This window comes from Oncorhynchus tshawytscha, linkage group LG04, assembly GCF_018296145.1.
Source record: "Oncorhynchus tshawytscha isolate Ot180627B linkage group LG04, Otsh_v2.0, whole genome shotgun sequence".
Taxonomy (NCBI): domain Eukaryota; kingdom Metazoa; phylum Chordata; class Actinopteri; order Salmoniformes; family Salmonidae; genus Oncorhynchus; species Oncorhynchus tshawytscha.
Genome location: NC_056432.1, coordinates 16,653,449 through 16,676,917, shown reverse-complemented (window position 1 = coordinate 16,676,917; position 23,469 = coordinate 16,653,449). Strand labels below are relative to the sequence as shown.

Below are 23,469 nucleotides of genomic sequence, written 5' to 3'. Positions count from 1 at the left end.
TCTCCAACATTATCCAGGTAGAATCAGGAATTCCCCAGGGCAGCTGTCTAGGCCCCTTAATTTTTCAATCTTTACTAATGACATACCTTTGAGTAAAGCTAGTGTGTGTATGTATGCAGAAGACTCAACACTATACATGTCAGCTACTACAGTGACTGAAATTACTTCAACACTTAACAAAGAGCTGCAGTTAGTTTCAGAGTGGGTGGCAAGGAATAAGTTAGTCCTACATGTTTCTAAAACTAAAAGCATTGTATTTGGGACAAATCATTCACTAAACCCTAAACCTCGACTACATTTTGTTAAAAAAAATGTAAATTGAGCTTGTGGAGGTGACTAAACAGCTTGGAGTAACCCTGGATTGTAACCTGTCATGGTCAAAATATGTTGATATAACAGTAGCTAAGATGGGGAGAAGTCTGTCCACAATAAAAAGCTGCTCTACCTTCTTAATAGCGCTATCAACAAGGCAAGTCCTAGAGGCCCTAGTTTTGTCGCACCTGGAATACTGTTCAGTCGTGTGGTCAGGTGCCACAAAAAGAAAATTGCAATTGGCTTAGAATAGGGCAGCACGTCTGGTCCTTGTACTGTATGTACACAGAGAGCTAATATGAATAATATGCATGTCAATCTCTCCTGGCTCAAAATGGAGGAGAGATTGACTTCATCACTACTTGTATTTATGAGAGGTATTGACATGTTGAATACACCGAGCTGTCTATTTGAACTACTGTTGCACAGATCGGACACCCATGCATACCCCACAAGACATGCCATAAGAGGTCTCTTCACAGTCCCCAAGACCAGGACAGACTAGTACTAGTACGGTACTACATAGAGCCATGACTACATGGAACTCTATTCCACATCAAGTAACTGATGCCAGCAGTAAAATTTGATTAAAAAAACAGAAATACACCTTATGGAACAGTGGGGACTGTGAAGCAACACAAACATAGGCAGAGACACATGCATACACACACACGATAACATACGCACTATACACACACGTACACATGGATTTTGTACTGTAGATATGTGGTAGTGATGGAGTACGAGCCTGAGGGCATACAGAGTGTTGTGAAATCAATGAATGTATTGTAATGTTTTTGAAATTGTGCCGAGACAGGTAGCCTAGTTGTTATCGCATTGGGCCAGTTACTGAAAGGTTGCTGGATCAAATCCATGCACTGACAAGGTAAAAATCTGTCGTTATGCCCCAGAACAAGGCAGTTAACCCACTGTTCCCCAGTAGGCTGTCATTGTAAATAAGAATTTGTTCTTAAGTGACTTGCCTAGTTAAATAAAGGTTAAAAAAAAAAATTCTACCGTACCCCAGGAAGCTAATGGGGGATCCATAATACAAACACACCATCTGTGCTGATGTACAGTAATTACTCAGACCTGAATGACTAGAACATTGTTAGTAAGACACCAACAAGGTGTAAGGATATGCCTATCCACATGGGTGGTATGGGATGTGGAGTACCATACTCCTAAATAAATATTTTAAAATAACTATTTATTGATGATTTGTTTCCATCTTAAATATGGGTTCATTGCAATAAACCGTGTGTACAACACAGTAACAGGCATGAAAGGGAAGGCAATCAGGCCAAAATCGATGGAGGAGCATGTTGTCGTGTGGGGAGGCGTCAAATTCAAGTGGATTACCAAGTCCCTAGGAGGGGTGCGTCACTTGAGTGGGTTGAGTCACTGACGTGATCTTCCTGTCCGGGTTGGCTCCCCCCTTGAGTTGTGCCATGGGGGAGATCTTCGTGGGCTATACACAGCCTTGTCTCAGGATGGTAAGTTGGTGGTTGAAGATATCCCTCTAGTGGTGTGGGGGATGTGCTTTGGCAAAGTGGGTGGGGTTATATCCTGCCTGTTTGGCCCTGTCCGGGGGTATCATCGGACAGGGCGACAGTGTCTCCTGACCCCTCCTGTTTCCACCTCCAGTATTTATACTGCAACAGTTTATGTGTCCGGGGGCTAGGGTCAGTCTGTTATATCTGGATTATTTCTCCTGTCTTATCCAGTGTCTTGTGTGAATTTAAGTATGCTCTCACTAATTTTCTTCCTTTCTCTCGGAGGACCTGAGCCCTAGGACCATGCCTCAGGACTACCTGGCCTGATGACTCCCTGCTGTCCCCAGTCCACCTGGTCGTGCTGCTGCTCCAGTTTCAACTGTTCTGCCTGCGGCTATGGAACCCTGACCTGTTCACCAGATGTGCTACCTGTCCCAGACCTGCTGTTTTCAACTCTCTAGAGACAGCAGGAGCGGTAGAGATATGATTGGCTATGAAAAGCCAACTGACATTTACTCCTGAGGTGCTGATCTCTTGCACCCTCTACAACCGCTGTGATTATTATAATTTGACCATGCTGGTAGTCTATGAACATTTGAACATCTTGGCCATGTTCTGTTATAATCTCTACCCGGCACAACCAGAAGAGGACTGGCCACCCCTCATAGCCTAGTTCCTCTCTAGTTTTATTCCTAGGTTCTGACCTTTCTAGGGAGTTTTTCCTAGCCACCGTGCTTCTACACCTGCATTGCTTGCTGTTTGGGGTTTAGGCTGGGTATCTGTACAGCACTTTGTGACATCAGCTGATGTAAGAAGGGCTTTAGGAATACATTTGATTGATTACCCACTACACTCTGGTCAAATCAATCAAATCAAATCAAACTTTATTTGCCACATGAGCCGAATACAACAAGTGTAGACTTTACTGTGAAATGCTTACTTACAAGCCCTTAACCAACAGTGCAGTTCAAGAAGAAGAAGATATTTACCAAGTAGGCAGAAAAAAGTTATAATAAAAAGCAACACAATAAGAATAAGAATAACGGGGCTATATACAGGGGGCACCTGTACCAAGTCAGTGTGCAGGGGTACAGGCTAGTTGGGGTAATCTGTACAGGTAGGTGGGGTCGACGTGACTATGCATAGGTAACAAACAAACAGCGAGTAGCAGCAGTGTACAAGAGGGGGGGGGGGTGTCAATGTAAATTGTCTGGTGGCGATTTTTATGAATTGTTCAGCAGTCTAATGACTTGGGGGTAGAAGCTGTTGATGAGCCTTTTGGTCCTAGACTTGGCGCTCCGGTATCGCTTGCCGTGTGGAAGCAGAGAAAACAGTCTATAACTTGGGTGACTGGAGTCTCTGACAATTTTATTGGCTTTCCACTGACACCGCCTAGTATAATGGTCCTGGTTGGCAGAAAGCTTGGCCCCAGTGATGTACTGGGCCTTTCTCCCTACCCTCTGTAGCTCCTTATGGTCAGATACCGAGCAGTTGCCATACCAGGCGGTGATGCAACCGGTCAGGATGCTCTCGATGGTGCAACTGTAGAACCTTGTGAGGATCTGGGGACTCATGCCAAATCGTTTCAGTCTCCTGAGGGGGAAAAGGTTTTGTCATGCCCTCTTCACTACTGTCTTGGTATGTGGACACCAAGAAACATGAAACTCTCAACCCGCTCCACTACAGTGCCGTCGATGTTAATGGGGGCCTGTTCGGCCCACCTTTTCCTGTAGTCCACGATCAGCTCCTTTGTCTTGATCACATTGAGGGAGAGGTTGTTGTCCTGGCACCACACAGCCAGTTCTCTGACCTCCTCCCTATAGGCTGTCTCATCGTTGCCGGTGATCAGGCCTACCACTGTTGTGTCGTCAGCAAACTTAATGATGGTGTTGGAGTCGTGTTTGGCCACACAGTCGTGGGTGAACAGGGAATACAGGAAGGGACTAAGTACACACCCAGGATCCAGTTGCAGAGGGAGGTGTTTAGCCCCAGAGTCCTTAGCTTAGTGACAAGCTTCGTGGGCACTATGGTGTTGAACACTGAGCTGTAGTCAATGAACAGCATTCTCACATAGGTGTTCCTTTAGTCCAGGTGATAAAGAGCAGTGTGGAGTGCAATTGAGATTGCGGATCTGTGGATCTGTTGGGGCGGTATGCGAATTGCAGTGGGTCTAGGGTGTCTGGGAGGATACTGTTGATGTGAGCCATGACCAACCTTTCAAAGCACTTCATGGCTACCGACGTGAATGCCACGGGGCGGTAATGATTTAGTCAGGTTACCTTCGCTTCCTTGGGCATAGGGACTATGGTGGTATGCTTGAAACATGAGGTATTACAGACTTGGTCAGGGAGAGGTTGAAAATGTCAGTGAAGACACTTGCCAGTTGGTCCGCGCATGCTTTGAGTACACATTCTGGTAATCCGTCTGGCCCAGCGGCTTTGTGAATGTTGATCTGTTTAAAGGTTTTGTTCACATTGGCTACCGAGAGCGTTATCACACAGTCATCCAGAACAGCTGGTGCTCTCATGCATGCTTCAGTGTTGCTTGGCTCGAAGCGAGCATAAAAGGCATTTAGCTCATCTGGTAGGCTCGTGTCACTGGGCAGCTCGTCGTCCGTAATAGTTTTCGAGCCCTGCCATATCTTACGAGCGTCAGAGCCAGTGTAGTAGGATTCAATCTTAATCATGTATTTGCTTGTTTGATGGTTCATCTGAGGGCATAGCAGGATTTCTTATAAGCGTCCGGATTGTGTTATTAAAACAAGACCGCTACCACAGGATAGGTTATGTAACGGGTAGACAGCAGAATATGAAGACGTGGTCAGTACATTTATAATGGACTTCTGGAGTTCACTCAGCATGCATTAGATAAAGAAGGACGACAACGATTGCATTCCGAAGGATTACAGTATCACAGTATTATTTCCAGAGAAAGAGATGGTTGCACTGAATTCATGGAGCATCAGGAATGATCATGCATTAACCAAATAACAAAATTTCAGGTTATTACATAAGATTCGACATTCCCACATAACAGTTGCAGTGAATGGTGTGCAACAACCTGGAGGTAGAGATGCTGATGTGTGATGTCTTAATTCATAGGCATTGTTGCTTCTGCTTCTGTTCATCATCATTATTCACAAACTGAAACAAATCATTTTCTCAGTGTTGGGAGAAGTGGGGACAGCTAATAAAGCGTGTTGTGTTTTGTGGCAGAAGTTCAGTCAGCGATGTACGGCACTGTGTCCAGACCAGCTGTTCCCCTCTGCCAGAGGAAAAGATGTTATTACAGTCCATCTCCGTTGCCATGGAGAGGTAATTGTGGGTCCAGATGAGCTACAATAGCAAAATGAGAAACTCCACTGGGCACAAACTGGTTGAATCAATGTTTTTTTCAATGCATTTTGTCAACTCAATTTGTCAATATATTGTGATATGGAATCTACATGGAAAATACATTGGATTTGAAAAAAGTAATCAACTGTTGTTTTGAGGGTAAAGATTCTACCACAGGATTATGTCATCATGCTAACCAAAGTTCAACATAGACAAAATATGTTCCATTTGTACCTTTAAAACAACGTCACATTTAAAACGTTATATCTACTATGGGAAAAAACAATGGCTGGGCAGCACATCATACTAGAGAATTTATCTATCTACAGTACAGCTACCATGTGGTCTCCCATCCAGGTTTTTAACCAAGCCCAGCCCTGCTTAGCTATGAGGTTTGTCACTGACTATTACCAATGTGTGATCAAGGGCATGATTGGTGAGAGGAGCTCTACTTAAAAATGAAATAGATTCACTGTTGCTATCAAAGTCATTCCAAAGTGTAGGTTTAACAGAGCAAATGAACTGTGACCATACTCTATCATTCCTATATCATGATGAGATATCTGTAATTACACATTTAGATAAAACAATGTCTGATTTTTGGTATAGTTGATTTCATTTGGTTGTGCTTTTAAATAGTTGTGTGTGAAAATAAATTGTAATCTCATTGATCAATGTCTCAACCAAATATTACCCAATTATACACTTTGAAATGACGTGATGTGCCCTGTTGGACACGCATTTAATGTACTTTCTGTCCTATTTTTTTAATCATCTGGTTGTACTGTGTTTTTGTGTTAGATTGTCCTATGCCTCATTGACCAAACAGTTGAACATGTCATTTGGACATTGAGATTTGTAGCACTTATCTAAATATATGTGAAATTAACAAATTGCAAATAGGAGACAATAGCTCAGATAATCATTGTTTTGACAAGTAACCTGCTAATTCAAAGGTGAATAGGTGCTCTGGTTGATGCCCTTTCCCACACTTCTTTAAACTGAAAACCTGTGCATTTTAAAAGCCTCATTGCAAAAAGGGTTTCGATTGAGGCAATTCATCTTATTCACAAGTTTATTTTCAGAGATTGAGAGAGTCAATGGTAGAACACAGATCTTGTTCATTTATATGAATTTTATTGCAGATACGACACATATGCAAGCTCAACAGAATAAGATGTCACAATTGATCTCTCTAAGAAACAGACAGTAGACTTGTGAAGTCAAATGGAATAAAACAGCCAGTGTATGTCACCGGCTCATAGATACATTGTTCGGTACATTCTCTTGTGATTGTTCTAGTTATTTTTTTTGCCAGACAGAACTATATGAGCTAGACAAATTATGTCAATACAATCCAATCTACAAAGACAGGCTATCACAGTAAATATCAATTCCAACAATAAGAACATATATCAACCCCAATGACAATAAGACAATAAAAAGCCTGTCTCCTAACAGTGCTAAACTAGTCTCCTGCACTACAGCATCAAATATTGCAAAATACATCCGGAGAAGAAAACCATTTTGGTCGGTAAAAATGCCCATGCAAAAATAAGATAGAAAAAGAGAAAATATGTTGTACCATCACAAAGACACAGAAATGAAACAGGGTGCTTCCAACAGTCTGTAGTCGGTGTTCCCAGATATACAGTATTTTGTCATTGACTCGTGGTTTGACTGGATTCTTGAAACTGTGCTCCATTGGGCCTCCTTTATCAATCATAATCAGATCCTATAATGTCCGTGTAGATGACTCCATGCAAACGACAGGTTGTGTTATATTGGTTCCTGAGAGGTTGTATTGCGCAGGAAAGACTGAGTACATGTTTTGAGGTGCCATTACACATTTTCCAATGAGATATTTTGCTACCAACACATGGAGATAGAATTGGCTTTCTATTCTACACATGACTCTGTGTTCGGACGATCACTAGTCTCCACCTTTACAGAAGCAGGAATCGAGTTACATGGAAAATTGCTGCTACATTTGACCATCTTTACCATCTGATCATGTAATATAATTAATTAATTAATGAGGATCACTCACCTGGGGAAAATGGTCATGATTGTGTGTTTAGCTTTATACAGGTTGATAAACAAGGCCCAGGATATAATCTCTCTTCAATTCCAAATGTAATTCAATTCAAAACTATGATACAATAGGCTGCACTATCTGTGATCAAATAAAAAACAAGTCAAGAGTGAGTAATTCCATAAAAACACAATCATTATAAGACATTTGAAGTCATCCAAAACAAGAAAGGCATGACCTTTTCGGTTCCTGTTCTACTCTTTGTTTCTATACATTATATATCATTAGGTACTGTATTTCTTGTTACTGATTAAAATATAGGATACTTCTCTCCTTCCACAGTTACATATAGTATCTCCTTTACTTTGAAGCATCCGTGGACCAGACCTGGGTTCAAATTTGCTTGATTTAGCCGGGCTTGATTAGGCTTGCCTGGTATAATGGAATTAATACAATTGTTGCAAAACTGCAAACCCTGCCCATCTGGCACTCCAGGCAGGCTGCTGCAAATGTTTAAAGTATTTGAAAGTTATCCAATAGTATTTGAACCCAGGTCTATCGGTGACTGAGAAGGTAACAGCATGGCTAGCTATCTACTGCTCCTGCTCTGACCGAATGACGTGGAACAAGGTGACATTGTAAAGCACCTGGTGACCGTTATTCCATGAGTACAGTGCTCTGTCTTTAGGGTTATAGTCCAGCATGGAGATGTGAGAGTACTTATTCTGAAACGGTATGTCAATGTACTCGTAGGTGGACGAGTTGGTGCTGAAGGCATAATAGACCTTGGTCCCACCGGAGTAGCCATTGGTGACATACAGCGTGCCACATATCATGAAGGCCTCTCCTGCGCTCCTCTTGGGGTGGTTGGTAGTCCAGCTCTTGATGATCTGCAGGGTGTTGGGGTTCAGTTTACTGATGACAATGTTCCCTGCATTCTGATTGGTGGCATAAACGGCCCAGAGCCCGCCCTCATCCACCATGAGGTCGATGTCTGAGTGGCCGCCCCAGGAGTAGTGGTACATGTTGTTGTAGCCGGCGTAGTCCAGCTGGCGTGACTTGCTGATGACGGAGGTCTTGAAGTCAAACTTGATGATGGTGTGGCTCTGGAACTTGTTGAAGTAGATGGAGCCGTTGTAGACCACCTGGCCAGTGCCTGACCACGGGTGGGGGAGGCGGTGAGATGTAAAGTTGTCGGAATTCATGAAGTCGTAGATGGACTTGTACTCCCGCACAAATCGGTTGTTGTGGTAGCCATCCATGTACCACACCTAGAAAGGAATACAAGAGCATCAGAAAGTCGTACATCTCTGGTATAGTATGATATTGAATTTAGCAAGAGAACAGGTAGTACATGGGTAGAGTATGTGTACACCCCAATGTCAGAGGTATTCCTCAATGAATCAACACAAGTTCTGCAGGACAACCAGTGATATCTTAGTATGTGCTTTTATCCAACTTTTATCCAATCCTGTGATTCATGTCTTTCATTCCCTAGAAGGACATAGTTTATTGCAATGACAACCAGGAGATGTAGCTACCTTCCAGATTAGCATCAGAATGTGTTGTGGTACTAAGGTCTCTTTTCAGGCCAGTGAGCAAATCCCAGACAATGAGGCATGGGAAAACATTACTAAAGTTGTGATCCAATCTGGTCAATAATCACTGGTTTATACAAACCTGTTAATACAAACATACAAGCTAACATCTTACAGATTACATTTTACAACACCGCAAATCTGTACTGAGTGTCCTCCCATTTGCATAATTGATAAGAACATTTTTTGTGAGTCTGTGTTAACTGTATAATGAATAGCATAGGCATTGCAGGACCAGACCTACCCTAGTGTCATCTTCAGGAGCCAGGGGGTCAGTCATCCAGGATCCAAACCTTGATCCAGACGTCTTAATGGTAATTGGATCACTGATCCCTGTCAGCTTCCCACATGCTGCAAGAGCCAAATACACAATGCAAGATACTGCATTCATCTCTGGACTATCAATGGTGTTTATAGGTTGGAAAACATAGTGTGTGTGTATGTGTGTGTGTGTGCGCGTAGGTCAGTGACCTACTATACCATACGTTTTGTTGAAAATTACAATATCAATTTGACTTGTTTATCCAGCTTTAGTATTACAATCTATAGATCACTTTGGTGATTTCTTCAGGTTTTGACAATACTGTTATAGCTGGAGGTTTTCTAGAAAGAACTGTGTAGATATTGTATAAATGTATGTACTAGAATCTAGATATCCTGATTTAGCCATCCATTTCTCTGCCTCGGAATGATGTATTCGGACAGAAAAGTCAGTTTTCATTATTCATAAGTAATGTTATCATTTATCTATGACATTGAAAGGATACTGTTGTACAGAGACCACACAACCACAAGGTGTGAGCCAACGATGAGAAACGGACAATTCCAAGTTAACAGAGTGATGCCAAACCTTGTGGTCTCTTTGTACATCATTTCAATGTCATAGATACATGATAACTTTACTTATGAATAATGAAAACTGACTTTTCTGTTTTTACATAAACCACACACTCAATTGCTCCCCTCTTCAAATGCTATATTAAGAACAGGAACAGTAAGTGCAATATTAAAGTTTGAGTCAATTCACACAATTCCTCCCCCTAACTTCAAGTCCAGAAAAAAGATTGTTTCCTAAAAGTTAAAATATGGTTACATTTCATAAAAATGTTAGTCATGTTCTGGGAACGTTCTCTAACTGGTTTGACATTGGGAATATTCTCAAATAGTTCAGAGAACGTTAAGAAATAACGTTCTTGTGTGGAAATGTCTGTAGTGCAGCATTACGTTTCCTACAGTGTTGCATTCAACAAGGTAAAAAGTTTGTGAATGGTGGCGAACGTTAGCTAACATATTCAACTTATTTTGTATTAGCCACGACTGTTCGCTAACGTAAGATAACAGTCTGAGAAGGTAGAGTGCGGTAAACTTACATGTCTGTTTCGGGTCTAAACTGCCACTAAAAATAATCAAGTAGCCATGTAGACTTTCTACTACAGTTGAAGTCGGAGGTTTACATACACTTAGGATGAGTCATTAAAACTCCTTTTTCAACCACTTCACAAATTTCTTGTTAACAAACTATAGTTTTGCCAAGTCGGTTAGGACATCTACTTTGTGCATGACACAAGTAATTTTTCCAACAATTGTTTACAGCCAGATTATTTCACTTATAATTCACTGTATCACAATTCCAGTGGGTCAGAAGTTTACATACACTAAGTTGACTGTGCCTTTAAACAGCTTGGAAAATTCCAGAAAATTATGCCATGGCTTCAGAAGCTTCTGATATTCTAATTGACATAATATGAGTCAATTGGAGGTGTACCTGTGGATGTATTTCAAGGCCTACCTTCAAACTCATTGCCTCTTTGCTTGACATCATGGGAAAATCAAAAGAAATCAGCCAAAACCTCAGAAAAAAAATTGTAGACCTCCACAAGTTTGGTTTATCCATAGGAGCCATTCCCAAATGCCTGAAGGTACCACGTTCATCTGTACAAACAATAGTTCGGAATTATAAATACCATGGGACCACGCAGCCGTCATACCTCTCAGGAAGGAAACGTGTTCTGTCTCCTAGTGACGAATGTACTTTGGTGCAAAAAGTGCAAATCAATCCCAGAACAACAGCAAAGGACCTTGTGAAGATGCTGGAGGAAACAGGTACAAAAGTATCTATATCCACAGTAAAACGAGTCCTATATTGACATAACCTGAAAGGCCGATGAACAACGAAGAAGCCACTGCTCCAAAACCGCCATAAAAAAGCCAGACTACAGCTTGCAACTGCACATGGGGACAAAGATCGTACTTTTTGGAGAAATGTCCTCTGGTCTGATGAAACAAAAATATTACATTTTGGCCATAATGACCATCGTTACGTTTGCAGGAAAAAGGGGGAGTCGCAAGCTGAAGAACACTATCCCAACCGTGAAGCACGGGGGTGGCAGCCTCATGTTGTAGGGTTGCTTTGCTGCAGGAGGGACTGGTGCACTTCACAGAATAAATGACATCATGAGGATCGAAAATAATGTGGATATATTGAAGCAACATCTCAAGACATCAGTTAAAGTTTGGGTCTTCCAAATGGACAATGACCCCAAGTATACTTACAAAGTTGTGGCAAAATGGCTTAAGGACAACAAAGTCAACGTATTGGAGTAGCCATCACAAAGCCCTGTGGGTAGCACTGAAAAAGCGTGAGGCCTACAAACCTGACTCAGTTACACCAGCTCTGTCAGGAGGAATGGGCCAAAATTCACACAACATATTGTGGGAAGCTTGTGGGAGGCTACCCAAACATTTGACACAAGTTAAACAATTTAAAGTCAATGCTACCAAATACTAATTGAGTGTATGTAAACTTCTAACCCACTGGGAATGTGATTAAAGAAATAAAAGCTGAAATAAGTCATTCTCTATTATTCTGACATTTCACATTCTTAAAATAAAGTGGTGATCCTAATTGACCTAAGACAGGGAATTTTTATTAGAATTAAATGTCAGGAATTGTGAAAAACTGAGTTTAAATTTGGCTAAGGAGTATGATGATGTGCAAGTAGAGATACTGGTGTGCAAAAGAGCAGAAAAGTAAATCAAATAAAAACAGTATGGGGATGAGGTAGGTAGATTGGGTGGGCTATTTACAGATGGACTATGTACAGCTGCAGTGATCGGTTAGCTGCTCAGATAGTTGATGTTTAAAGTTGGTGAGGGAAATAAAAGTCTCCAACTTCAGCGATTTTTGCAATTAGTTCCAGTCACTGGCAGCAGAGAAGTGGAAGGAAAGGCGGCCAAATGAGGTGTTGGCTTTGGGGATGATCAGTGAGATACACCTGCTGGAACGTGTGCTACGGATGGGTGTTGTTATCGTGACCAGTGAACTGAGATAAGGCGGAGCTTTACCTAGCATAGACTTATAGATGACCTGGAGCCAGTGGGTCTGGCGACGAATATGTAGCGAGGGCCAGGCGACTAGAGCATACAGGTCGCAGTGATGGGTGGTATAAGGTGATTTGGTAGCAAAACGGATGGCACTGTGATAGACTACATCCAGTTTGCTGAGTAGAGTGTTGGAAGCTATTTTGTAGATGACATCGCCAAAGTCGAGGATCGGTAGGATAGTCAGTTTTACTAGAGTAAGTTTGGCGGCGTGAGGGAAGGAGGCTTTGTTGCGAAATAGAAAGTCAATTCTAGATTTGATTTTGGATTGGAGATGTTTAATATGAGTCTGGAAGGAGAGTTTACATTCTAGCCAGACACCTAGGTATTTATAGTAGTCCACATATTCTAGGTCGGAACCGTCCAGGGTGGTGATGCTAGTCGGGCGGGCGGGTGCGGGCAGCGAACGGTTGAAAAGCATGCATTTGGTTCTACTAGCGCTTAAGAGCAGTTGGAGGCCACGGAAGGAGTGTTGTATGGCATTGAAGCTTGTTTGGAGGTTAGTGAGCACAGTGTCCAAGTGGGCCAGAAGTATACAGAATGGTGTTGTCTGCGTAGAGGTGGATCAGGGAATCACCCGCAGCAAGAGCGACATCATTGATATATAAAGAGAAAAGAGTCGGCCCGAGAATTGAACCCTGTGGTACCCCCCATAGAGACTGCCAGAGGTCCGGACAACATGCCCTCCAATTTGACACACTGAACTCTGTCTGCAAAGTACTTGGTGAACCAGGCGAGGCAGTCGTCAGAAAAACCAAGGCTATTGAGTCTGCCGATAAGAATACGGTGATTGACAGAGTCGAAAGCCTTGGCTAGGTCGATGAAGACGGCTGCACAGTACTGTCTTTTATCGATAGCAGTTATGATATCGTTTAGTACCTTGAGCGTGGCTGAGGTGCACCAGTGACCGGCTCGGAATGTAAACTTCCGATTTCAACTGTATATTTTCTAGGAATAGCTAACTTATTTTCAGTTTGAATATTGTCACTAAAAAGTCACATTAATCCTTACAAAAGTAGGTGTTTGATGTTTCACGGTAACATTTTTAAATGTTTATTCAAATCGTTCAACTGAAATTGTTCACCACAAACAGAAGCCTTGTTTGCTAACGTTTCCTCGTGTGCTCAAATTAATTGTTCTGAGAACGTTAAGCAAACTTTCCATAAAAACTACAAGAAAAGATTAGTGATGTTCAGAGAAGGTTCTAAGAATGTTAAAAACATACATTCCGTTCTCAGCATCAACAAAACTCTATCATGTTAGGCATGTTCAGGTGTGTTGGCGACCACTAATTGGCCTCACCTGACCTTAATGAGTGCTTGTTTTTTTTAAAATGGGGTCTGTTTGAATAGACTAAAATTAACAGCTTAGTATTCGTTAAAAAAACAAACATCCTCAATCCATCATGGTGATGCAGTGGACTAATTCCCTGGATTCACAACAGAAGATTATATGTTCAAATCTCACTGATGCTGTGTCACAATAAAAAACAAAGGTGTTTGCATGATTAATGTCTAAGGAAATGCATTTCCATGTGTTCTATCTGTGCTTGGAGTTAAAAAATTTTTATAGCCCAAAATAAGTTGGCGGTGTTATTAAAAGTCTTATTGATACATTCAGTGAAAGTTAAGGAAGTAATTCAAAAACCTCCAAATAACCTATTAATACTGTTCTCAGAGTGTTCATAAAAGTTTCAGGAAACAAGAGAAAATTTCCACTTCTGTTCTCAGAACATTTTAAAAAAACATTACATTTTACTAGGAAACAGTCATTCATTCCCACAACCAATGTGAAACCAAAAACATTTGTTCCCACAACTTCGAAGGAACCAAATGTGCTAGCTGGGTAGTGTATGCTGTCTACCATAGCTATAGTACTTGGAGAGTTATAGCTGAGCACTTGAAACAAAAATGGATAATCCTCTGAAATTGAAGTGAGCCCTTCTTTAATCTCTAAGAACTTGCTGGCACATTGGCTCTACTCCCTGCCTACAGGGTCATCCCTAGAGCTACAGTCAGCATCCTAACAGTAAGCTCAGTGGCACAAAGGAAAATGACTTCAATGCCTCATTCCTTACAATTGGATTTCTTCTACCTATTTCCTCCTATTTTATTTTGAATCATGTACTTTGCACCATTCATTGATTTGTTCAGCCTTTCACTGACTGTTAGCCTGTCACGACATCAACCGAACAACTATGGTGACAGATAGGATACTGTATATGCTGGGAGAGCCCTTGGTTTAGACACACATCATGCCATCTATTTTGCCCTGTATACAATCCTGTGAACAACCCATGCAACAAAGAGATTACTGAGAGAAATAATCTGTCAGTTGTTATATCCTGGTACTATTTTTAGATGACTGTCGCTACAATGGTGTGAAGCTTTTGGCCAAGAAGTGGACATAAGCTCACAGCTCATTTCTGGCACACATAACATGACGTGCTAGGGATGTAGTTTCGGTTTAATAGGATTACATTAGCAAAACTTAATCCAAATCACCATCTAACAACTCTAAATCCTAACATGTTTAAATAGCTTCTAACCTGACATATGAGAACTGTTTGTCTTTTTTCATCAGCAATATTATTATGCATTGATGTGTAGTCAAGGCACGTGATTGCCTACCATCAGAGAATGACTGAGTATGTTTAAGCGATAATGTAGTGGTAGAGCATGTACCATAGTGGATAGATAGAGATCTGTTGGTGTGAGAAGAATGACTACTGTAGATCTGATTGGCCCGTTGCACAAGGAAGCAAAGAGGGTGTTTCGGTGTTCTCTGAGCCTACCTAATTTTTGCATGCATGCACGAAGCCTCTCTTCAAGATTTGACACTCTGTTTTGTAGCTCCTCGTAGTCATAGGCGCCGATCTCCTCCTGGAGTTCGTTTAGCACAGACGTCAGATTCTGGAGCTCCTCTTTAAACCGCAATACCAATTTTGCATCGGCTTTGTACTCCTCCAACACTGGTATCAATGGCCTAAGTTCCTCCATTTTCGCTTTTATTGCCTGAAAGGTTAAAATAGGCTTGGTTCAGTGTTATGCGAGCAAATGGGTGTTCCACACCTGTCTTACCCTACTCTGGCTGTCTCCCTATGGTGAGTTCAGAGTGGACCTAACACATTCAACAGTATCATGAGTGGATGTGACATCATCACAAACATAAGCAGCATGAAACAAGTCCTCGGTACACCAAAAACAATTGGGAAAATATTTTATTTTCACCTTTTAAAATGCAACATCTTAGGGTTACATGCTTTTGTGTCACATTCAACAATGTTTCCTTATTTTTTTGTGGTAACCAGTTATGCATTGACAAAACTAAACAGGATATGGAATTGAATAAAACAAAAGTAATATTAATTTTTAAAAACTGAACTAAATCTATTGATGGAATGCATCGACACTAACATGCAGAAATGCAAAGAGCAGTGCAGGTCTGAGGGTGAAAAGGGTGCTAGTTTTCAAATAAACTGCATGGTGCAAATAGTCAGTGGTCAAGTTCAGGGATAGAACACTGGAATAGAACTGCCTCTTCAGTCTCTGCAGCTTTGATATAATTTCCTAAAGTTAGCCCTGCAAGCAAGAAAATGAGATACTGTTGAGTGTTGAATAATCTAACTCACTAGCCTAATATTCACACACATAACGTGCAAGGGTCATCACTCCCAGGGTTGCTCATGACAGACACATAACATAAACATAGCATTGGTGAGGATAGGTGGGGAACACACACAAACATACACACACTAACAAACATAAACGTCATCAGAAGAGTTGATGATGTTACATTTTAATTCCAGAGACAAGCATTTAGGTGTATGGGTTTCATTCACAGCAGGGGCTGTATGTAATCATGCTTCTCAGAGTAGTAGTGCTGATCTCGGATGTGAATGAATACTATTATATGGACAGTAAGGACCTGATCCTAGCTCAGCACTCCTACTCTGAGAGGCTTGATAAATATGGACCTAGAACTCCACTTACAGCACATCTCTTTGTACAATGTTGTCTATGTAAGAGTAGGGTTGCAAAATTCCAGGAACATTAAATAAATTCCCTGATTTTCCCGGAATCAGGAGGGAATAAGCAGGAAATCCGGAATCCTCCAACCAGGATTTCAGGAAAAACAGGAAATGTATTGAAAGTTCACGGAATTTAGCAACCCTAAGAGAAATGTTGACATACCTTGTATTGCCTGGCAATGTTCTGCTTGTGGTTCTCCTCCACCTGTTTAAACTTGGTCTCCAGACCTTTCAGCTGAACCTCCATCCTCTCCACGTACTGCAGGTCTCTCTGGGTCCGCTGGTCTAGCACCTGGATAGACTGGGTCATGTTCTGGACCTAACACAGGGGAAAATAGAAAAACATGTCTCTTAAAGCCCGAAATGTACCTAAATAAAGCCCTAAACACTTGTGTATTCATTCGGGTCTTCCCAGGCTTATTATTTAATTCCATTTTTGGAATCAAAATAAACAAATTATACACCCAATAAACACAAAGATATAGATTTTAGCCATCAATGTTTCTTCAACAATGTTGGTGCATGACACAATTTCTTGTAGATATGGTGTGGATAACTGACTACAAAATCTGACTCTGTATAACCTCTGACGTGTGTCGGCAGAGAATACATCATTTCAGGTGCTCAAGAGCAACAAAGTGTTATGTGTACTTAAGGATCAAGCCGAATCAGAAAGACATCCATTTCTGACTCCAAATGACCCACAGCAGTGATAGAGATTGAGAGTATACTATACATGGACTGCTGGTTGTTCCACATCAAGGTACCAAAGTTGCACAACATCTGGCCTCCAAACAAATCTACTGCATAAGACTGAATGTCAGATCATATCAAATGATGATGACAGCAAATCAATATTGGCAATACAGGGTGAACTGAACTGCTATTGTCAAGGAGCCATACAAGTAACTGTAGTCCTCTGGCCAGAGGCTGCTGCTGCTGCTGAGAAGATGGAGAGAAATGAGTGTGGGAGATATGGTTGTCATGATGCAACTGGTGAATGGCGCTTGTTCTAGTGGCGGTCTGGTAGTGGGGGGTTATGGGTACTGTAGTATATCATGCTACATGGGGGGGGGTTACTTTTTCTAGCAGCTGTCGGAGCTGTTTGGTCCTGGCGTCCCGCGAGCACATGGACTGTTGAGGCGCCACCACAGTGCAGACACAGCGGCCCTCCGTGTCCTGGGCTGAGCTGTAAACCTGCCATGACTCCTCAGGGTTGGCTGGGAGCACCTAGGATGGACAGACAGGGTGAGAGAAGGAGAGAGAGGGAAAGACAGACAGGGAGAGAGACAGACAGGGAGAGAGAGAGGGAAAGACAGAAAACAGACAGACAGACAGACAGGCAGGCAGACAGACAGACAGACAGTGAGAGAGAAAGACAGACAGTGAGAGAGAGGGAAAGACAGATAAGGAGAGATAGACAGACAGTGAGAGAGACAGACAGATACAGTGAGAGAGATAGACAGACCGTGAGAGAGAGAGGGAAAGACAGATAGGGAAAGACAGATAGGGAGAGAGAGAGAGACAGACAGTGAGAGAGAGGGAAAAACAGTGAGAGAGAGGGAAAGACAGTGAGAGAGAGGGAAAGACAGATAGGGAGAGAGAGACAGCCAGACAGGGAAACAGACAGTGAGAGAGAGGGAAAGACAGATAGGGAGAGAGAGACAGACAGCCAGACAGGGAAATAGACAGTGAGAGAGGGAAAGACAGAGAGGGAAAGACAGATAGGGAGAGATAGACAGACAGTGAGAGAGAGAGAGAGAGAGAGAGGGAAAGACAGATAGGGAGAGAGACAGACAGTGAGAGAGAGAGAGAGGGAAAGACAGATAGGGAGAGAGAGACAGACAGCCAGACAGGGAGAAAGACAGTGAGAGAGGGAAAGACAGAGAGGGAAAGACAGATAGGGAGAGAGAGAGACAGACAGTGAGAGAGAGGAAAAGACAGATATGGAGAGATAGACAGACAGTGAGAGAGACAGACAGATACAGTGAGAGAGAAAGACAGACCGTGAGAGAGAGAGGGAAAGACAGATAGGGAAAGACAGATAGGGAGAGAGAGAGACAGACAGTGAGAGAGAGAGGGAAAGACAGATATGGAGAGATAGACAGACAGTGAGAGAGATAGACAGACAGTGAGAGAGAGAGAGGGAAAGACAGATAGGGAGAGATAGACAGACAGTGAGAGAGAGAGGGAAATACAGATAGGGAGAGAGAGACAGACAATGAGAGAGAGAGGGAAAGACAGATAGGGAGAGAGAGACAGACAGCCAGACAGGGAGAAAGACAGTGAGAGAGAGGGAAAGACAGAGAGGGAAAGACAGATAGGGAGAGAGAGACAGACAGACAGTGAGCGAGATATACAGACAGTGAGAGAGAGGGAAAGACGGATAGGGAGAGAAAGATGAATGAAAACAGGTTATTCATACAGAGATGTGATGTGACAGTATTAACATGTTTACACTATACTGCGCTGGTTCAGACATTTCTCTTTCACATTGTCCTCTCCAGCACGGTTCCAGCAGCCGTGGAGGGTGTGTAACCAAGCCAGTACAGTTCAGCTTGCTTGGGCTCGGCAGGGCACGGCTCACATTGGCTCAGTAGTGTGTAGGATTTAAGATAGACTACATTACTACTCTTATCTAAAACATATTAGTTTACTCCAAAATGATGTCATCACATTTTTGGAGGTTTGGACAAAAAGCATGATCTCTGCCAAGAAATGTGTGCCTGTTTGATGCAGAATATTTTCACCACAGGGATTTACATAACCTTTTTCTAAAATGATGACATACGATTACATAAAATGCCATCTGTAGTGTTGAACCTTGCCGTATGCTCCCACCTAATCTCCAACTATCAAAATGACTATCCACATTCTAAAGGCAATGGGGCTGACAAAAGGAGTTGACATCAAATTGAGGGAAACAACTTTGTAAATCTACTCAAATAGCTTTGCTGGATTGTGATGATATTAAGTCATATTCTAGTATATCTAAACACTTCATGTAGCCCACAGGAATTTAATCTGTGCCATTTATGTCAATGAAACCTTACATTTTCAACTCTCCAATAAAGTCATGGCATAAAGTCATTCAATATATATATATATATATATATATATATATATACACATGCCATTTCGCATTTTTATCCAAAGCGATTTATAGTCATGCGTGCATACATTTTATGTACTGGTGGTACGGGGAATCGAACACACTATCCTGGCGGTGCAAAGCGCTATGCTCTGCAAAATGAACTACAGAGGACCAAGCCTATTTAGCACTAAGCCTTCAGAGTAAAAATTCGATACAGAGTCTGCTCTAAATGTGGATTGGTTACAACTTTACAACTACATGGTTGAACCCAGAGCCACAAATAGACATATGAACAGAAATATGGCTCTACATTAACCCTGGCAAGTGGTGACATGCAGTGTATTGTGCTAAAATCCATTGTCTACAATGTGACTACATTACCTGTTAGTGTTCTTATATAATGTAGCATTATTCTGTTCTTTATATTCAATTGCATTAGTCACAGACAATCTCAGAACTGTTATAATTGTCCATCATTGCCACACTTCTTCTCCAACATATATCAGTTAAACCATTTAGCAAATGTGTGAAAGTTGTTGAAACCTGCACTATGGATAACAAGAATAGTAAGATAATGATTTGCCGTTTATTCAACTATATGTTTATGGATAGGCCTACTCGTTTTGGCTATTATCATTACAGTCCATTTTTATTTATTTTGATGCACAAGCAACGCCTGTTTTTTTCTTTCAATTTCCAACCAACATTAGGTATCAATTACAGGTATAGGCCTACTAAATAACTATTGCAATCTATCCTCTGCAGTACATGATTCTAATGGTTCCTGGATCTGCTGTCACTCACGCCGGTGCTCCGGTCCGCTGTCCCTCCCGATAATACCGACAGCTTGTTGGTGTTAAGTCCCACCAAGGACGGTAACGTCTGCGACATCCAGTTAGTAATCATAGCCATCGTGCTCAACACCACTCCAATCTTCAGTAAAGGCACCGACATATCTGCGCTCTTGGCGTATTACCAAAAATGTCCTTGTACACATTCCAGTGAAGAACTAACTAGACAATTCATATTGCCAATCATTGGATGCAACGGCAGGGCTGCAACAGCGGTGAGTTTAGGTTTGAACATCTTTGGCTGACAGGTGGTTTCTGCTCTCTTCAAAAGCCACTTTGATGATGGCTCAATGTAGTTGTTGGAAAATGTGAAGTGGTTCTCCCGCAATCGCTTTCGAGTTTAGAAGATGGCAGGGATTCAGTCGCCTCTCCCATACGCTGAATACCCCCGCCCACCGCGCACCGATAGAACAACTTTCCCTTGAAATGAAATTCATGGCGCCACACTTTGGCGCTTGCCACAGCGAAACAGGACTATGTACCTTGCCACCAAATACAAGAAAATGCCATGACAGGAAAACAATATCTAAATAGCATAACTTCAGACATTGAAGTCAATTGTGTGATAGATTCAATTTAAGTATGAAACCCTGCAAACGCAATGGAGACAAAACGAACCTAAACGACATTTTCAGACTGGATAGCGTAATTGTGTAGGTTGGCTACTTTCATAACGGTGGCTTGATGGCTCTATGGGGACAAGAACTGTAATAATCCAATCACATTGAAACCACCAGCCACAATTTCTTTGACGGGTGCCATAGAAAGCAAGGTAGCCTACGAGTCCCATTTAATCCAATAAAGAAGTGCCGGATTTTGATTGTCATTCACAGAAAAAACATGTAGACAATTCATAATCTACGTAAGTGTTTGACAGTAAATCTGATTAATCGTAGACATTTGAATCAGCATCAGATTCAACATAAAGCTTGCACAAGGTCCGTGGCGCAATAATGAGATATTCAGCATATGTACTGATAAGCAGTTATTGCACTGTTCTTGACCTGTTTTAACCAACCAGGTCCAGGGATATCGAGGGACATTGTCGCCACCTTGTCGTTACGAATGGTATTGCACGTCCGTTTGTCAGGTACTGTAGCCTAGTATTGTGTTTTTAAAAAAACAAGATAAACTTTAAAAACTATATATTTCTGTTTATTTTCTCTTTCAGGAGTTACATACATTTGTTTTTATCATCTCTTGTCTTGTTGCTTCTTTTTGTCTTTTTGTTTAATAAGCTATATATATTTATTTTATTTGTTTGTATGTTGTTGGTTATATTGCGCTAGTTGTTTGGGAACAACAAGAAGGGATTAACATACAATACATTACATCACATTTACTGTTCATAATACAAACAGATTACGAATGGTTATAAGGAATTCAAAAGTCCATAATCTTCCTAGTATTGCCATAGCCTGCCATACCAGCATCATGAATACGATGAGAATGATTAGTTGAATGAATCAGCACTTTGGTGCTTTCAAATGGCACCAAATGTATGATTCATTCAACTAATCACGAGCTTGATGATTAGTTGATTAAGTATGTGATCAAGTGTCTTAGTGCTAGTCTAGAACAAAAGCTTGAACCCCTTGTTGGTGTCCAGGAAAGTTTGACAGGTTGTATTGTGGCAGCCAGGAGGAGGCGCTGTGGCACTGTGAGTGCAATGCATCTCTGAATTGAGACACAATTCCTTAGAAAGATGGAGATAAGAAGAACATGTTCACGGTGACCATTACAAATGAATACGAGTTATTAATCATAGAAAAAGTCAAATGTTTTGGAATTGTTTAGAATTTTAGAGCAATAACAGCAGTCTATTATTATTGTGTTGAAATAGTTTTGTTTTCATATTTCTGTCTGTAGTGTTAGTATAACTAGAAGAGTCTATTCATGTTAGGCTACAATCTGGGGTTAATGCATTGCTTTAATACGATTTCTAATTAAGCCTTTTATCTGACATATTTGTTATATTCGGACTATCAAATCAAATTGCAATTGTCTAGATGCAAGGATGTCACTGTGAAATTTCTCGCGTATTTCAATGTAGACATTATAAAGTAGATTACCCTATCGCTCACATAGCTTAATTGGAGTGAATTTGGAATTAGTTCGATGCATTGAAATGGAAACGCAAATTGAAACGTTTCAGTATAGCCTACCCTACCTCACTGATTAAATAAATTGATGATTTTGATTTTGTCAAATTTTGTTATAGATACAATTGATAGTTTGGCTACAGAAATGCCTCTGAACGCACATTAGCCCGTATCAATTTTACGAGAATGATGGAATCCCTTTATCGTTCAGCATAATCTATTTTAATCTCTTAATCTCGAGGCCGACAACGTTGTTAAATAGGTAATTTGTAGGATAATTTGCTAAGCATGGTTTGGATATTTTAAATGGGGAATAAAATGGCGTTTATAAACCTACTTGGGTGAGTTCGGTGCCCATCAAGACAAGGAGGGTGAGACTCAGGAGCTTGTTAGTAGGCTGCATCGCTTGCCTCCGATAGCACTAGATCCAGTGTTTTCACATGCAGATTGTCTTTTTCCACTGTAATGTCTTCTCCCTCTTTTATACACGTCGTCTTGCAATCTTCGTTGCAGCGCTAAGCACACAAATAAAGGTAAAGAACAAATCTAGTGTGAGGAGCAGTCACTGCATGATGTTCAATGCATCTCAGTGCGTTGTGCAGAAGATCCCTTTCCTTCGGTCTTCCTTCTGTCAGCCACCTCGCATGAGAAGCATGGAAAGAAAAAACATTCGCAAAAGTTGGCTCCGCAAAACAAGGACAGGGGTGTGTGTGACAATGCGGGAGGGAGCTGGCTGTGGTGTTGAAACCGGATGTGACAGGAACGGGCGTGTGGAATTCAAGAATGATTGGGCGGGGTTGGAGGGGGCTCATATGAGAAGAGAGGTTCTATAACAGGTTTTTATCGAAAGAATGGGGTTAATAACATGCAGAATCCTACATAATGACTATGATTCAATGCAAAAATGGGGCCTGGGATCTGCTGAGATGTGAAGTCAGGCCATACTTAATAGTTGTAGGCTACAGCATAGTAGCATTCCCATATTTCTGTTTGCTTAAACATACCTCTCAAAATAATGTTGCATGAAATCATGGCATCCATCTAAAGCTTAGGCTGCACCCTTCATCTTGGTTACTATTCTCAAAGTCATGTCTTACATGCCAATCCCATATGAACTCTTTGTAGTTCAACCCTGTGATAATAGATTCCTAGATTCCTGTCTCTTGATTCCTTTTTCCCCTGTCCAGGTCTTTAGATGGCATTTCCTAATCTCCCTCCGTCCTCTTTTACCTTCC

General features: G+C 41.5%; 1 protein-coding gene across 2 annotated transcripts; it reads right to left on the bottom strand.

The window, feature by feature from the left end:
- Window positions 1-6,260: 6,260 nt before the first annotated feature.
- LOC112248209 (noelin) lies at window positions 6,261-23,015 on the bottom strand. Of its 2 annotated transcripts, none has more exons than XM_024417053.2 (6): window positions 22,572-23,015; window positions 17,268-17,417; window positions 16,351-16,506; window positions 14,952-15,171; window positions 9,021-9,127; window positions 6,261-8,449 (listed from the first exon to the last, which is right to left on the bottom strand). In XM_024417053.2, the coding sequence occupies exons 1-6, from the start codon at window positions 22,635-22,637 to the stop codon at window positions 7,772-7,774; spliced, it is 1,377 nt and encodes a 458-aa protein (XP_024272821.1). In that variant the 5' UTR covers window positions 22,638-23,015; the 3' UTR covers window positions 6,261-7,771. The 2 variants fall into 2 exon arrangements, with proteins under 2 accessions (XP_024272821.1, XP_024272820.1); XM_024417052.2 differs by lacking the exon at window positions 22,572-23,015 and adding an exon at window positions 20,086-21,283.
- Between the last annotated feature and the right edge of the window lie 454 nt (window positions 23,016-23,469).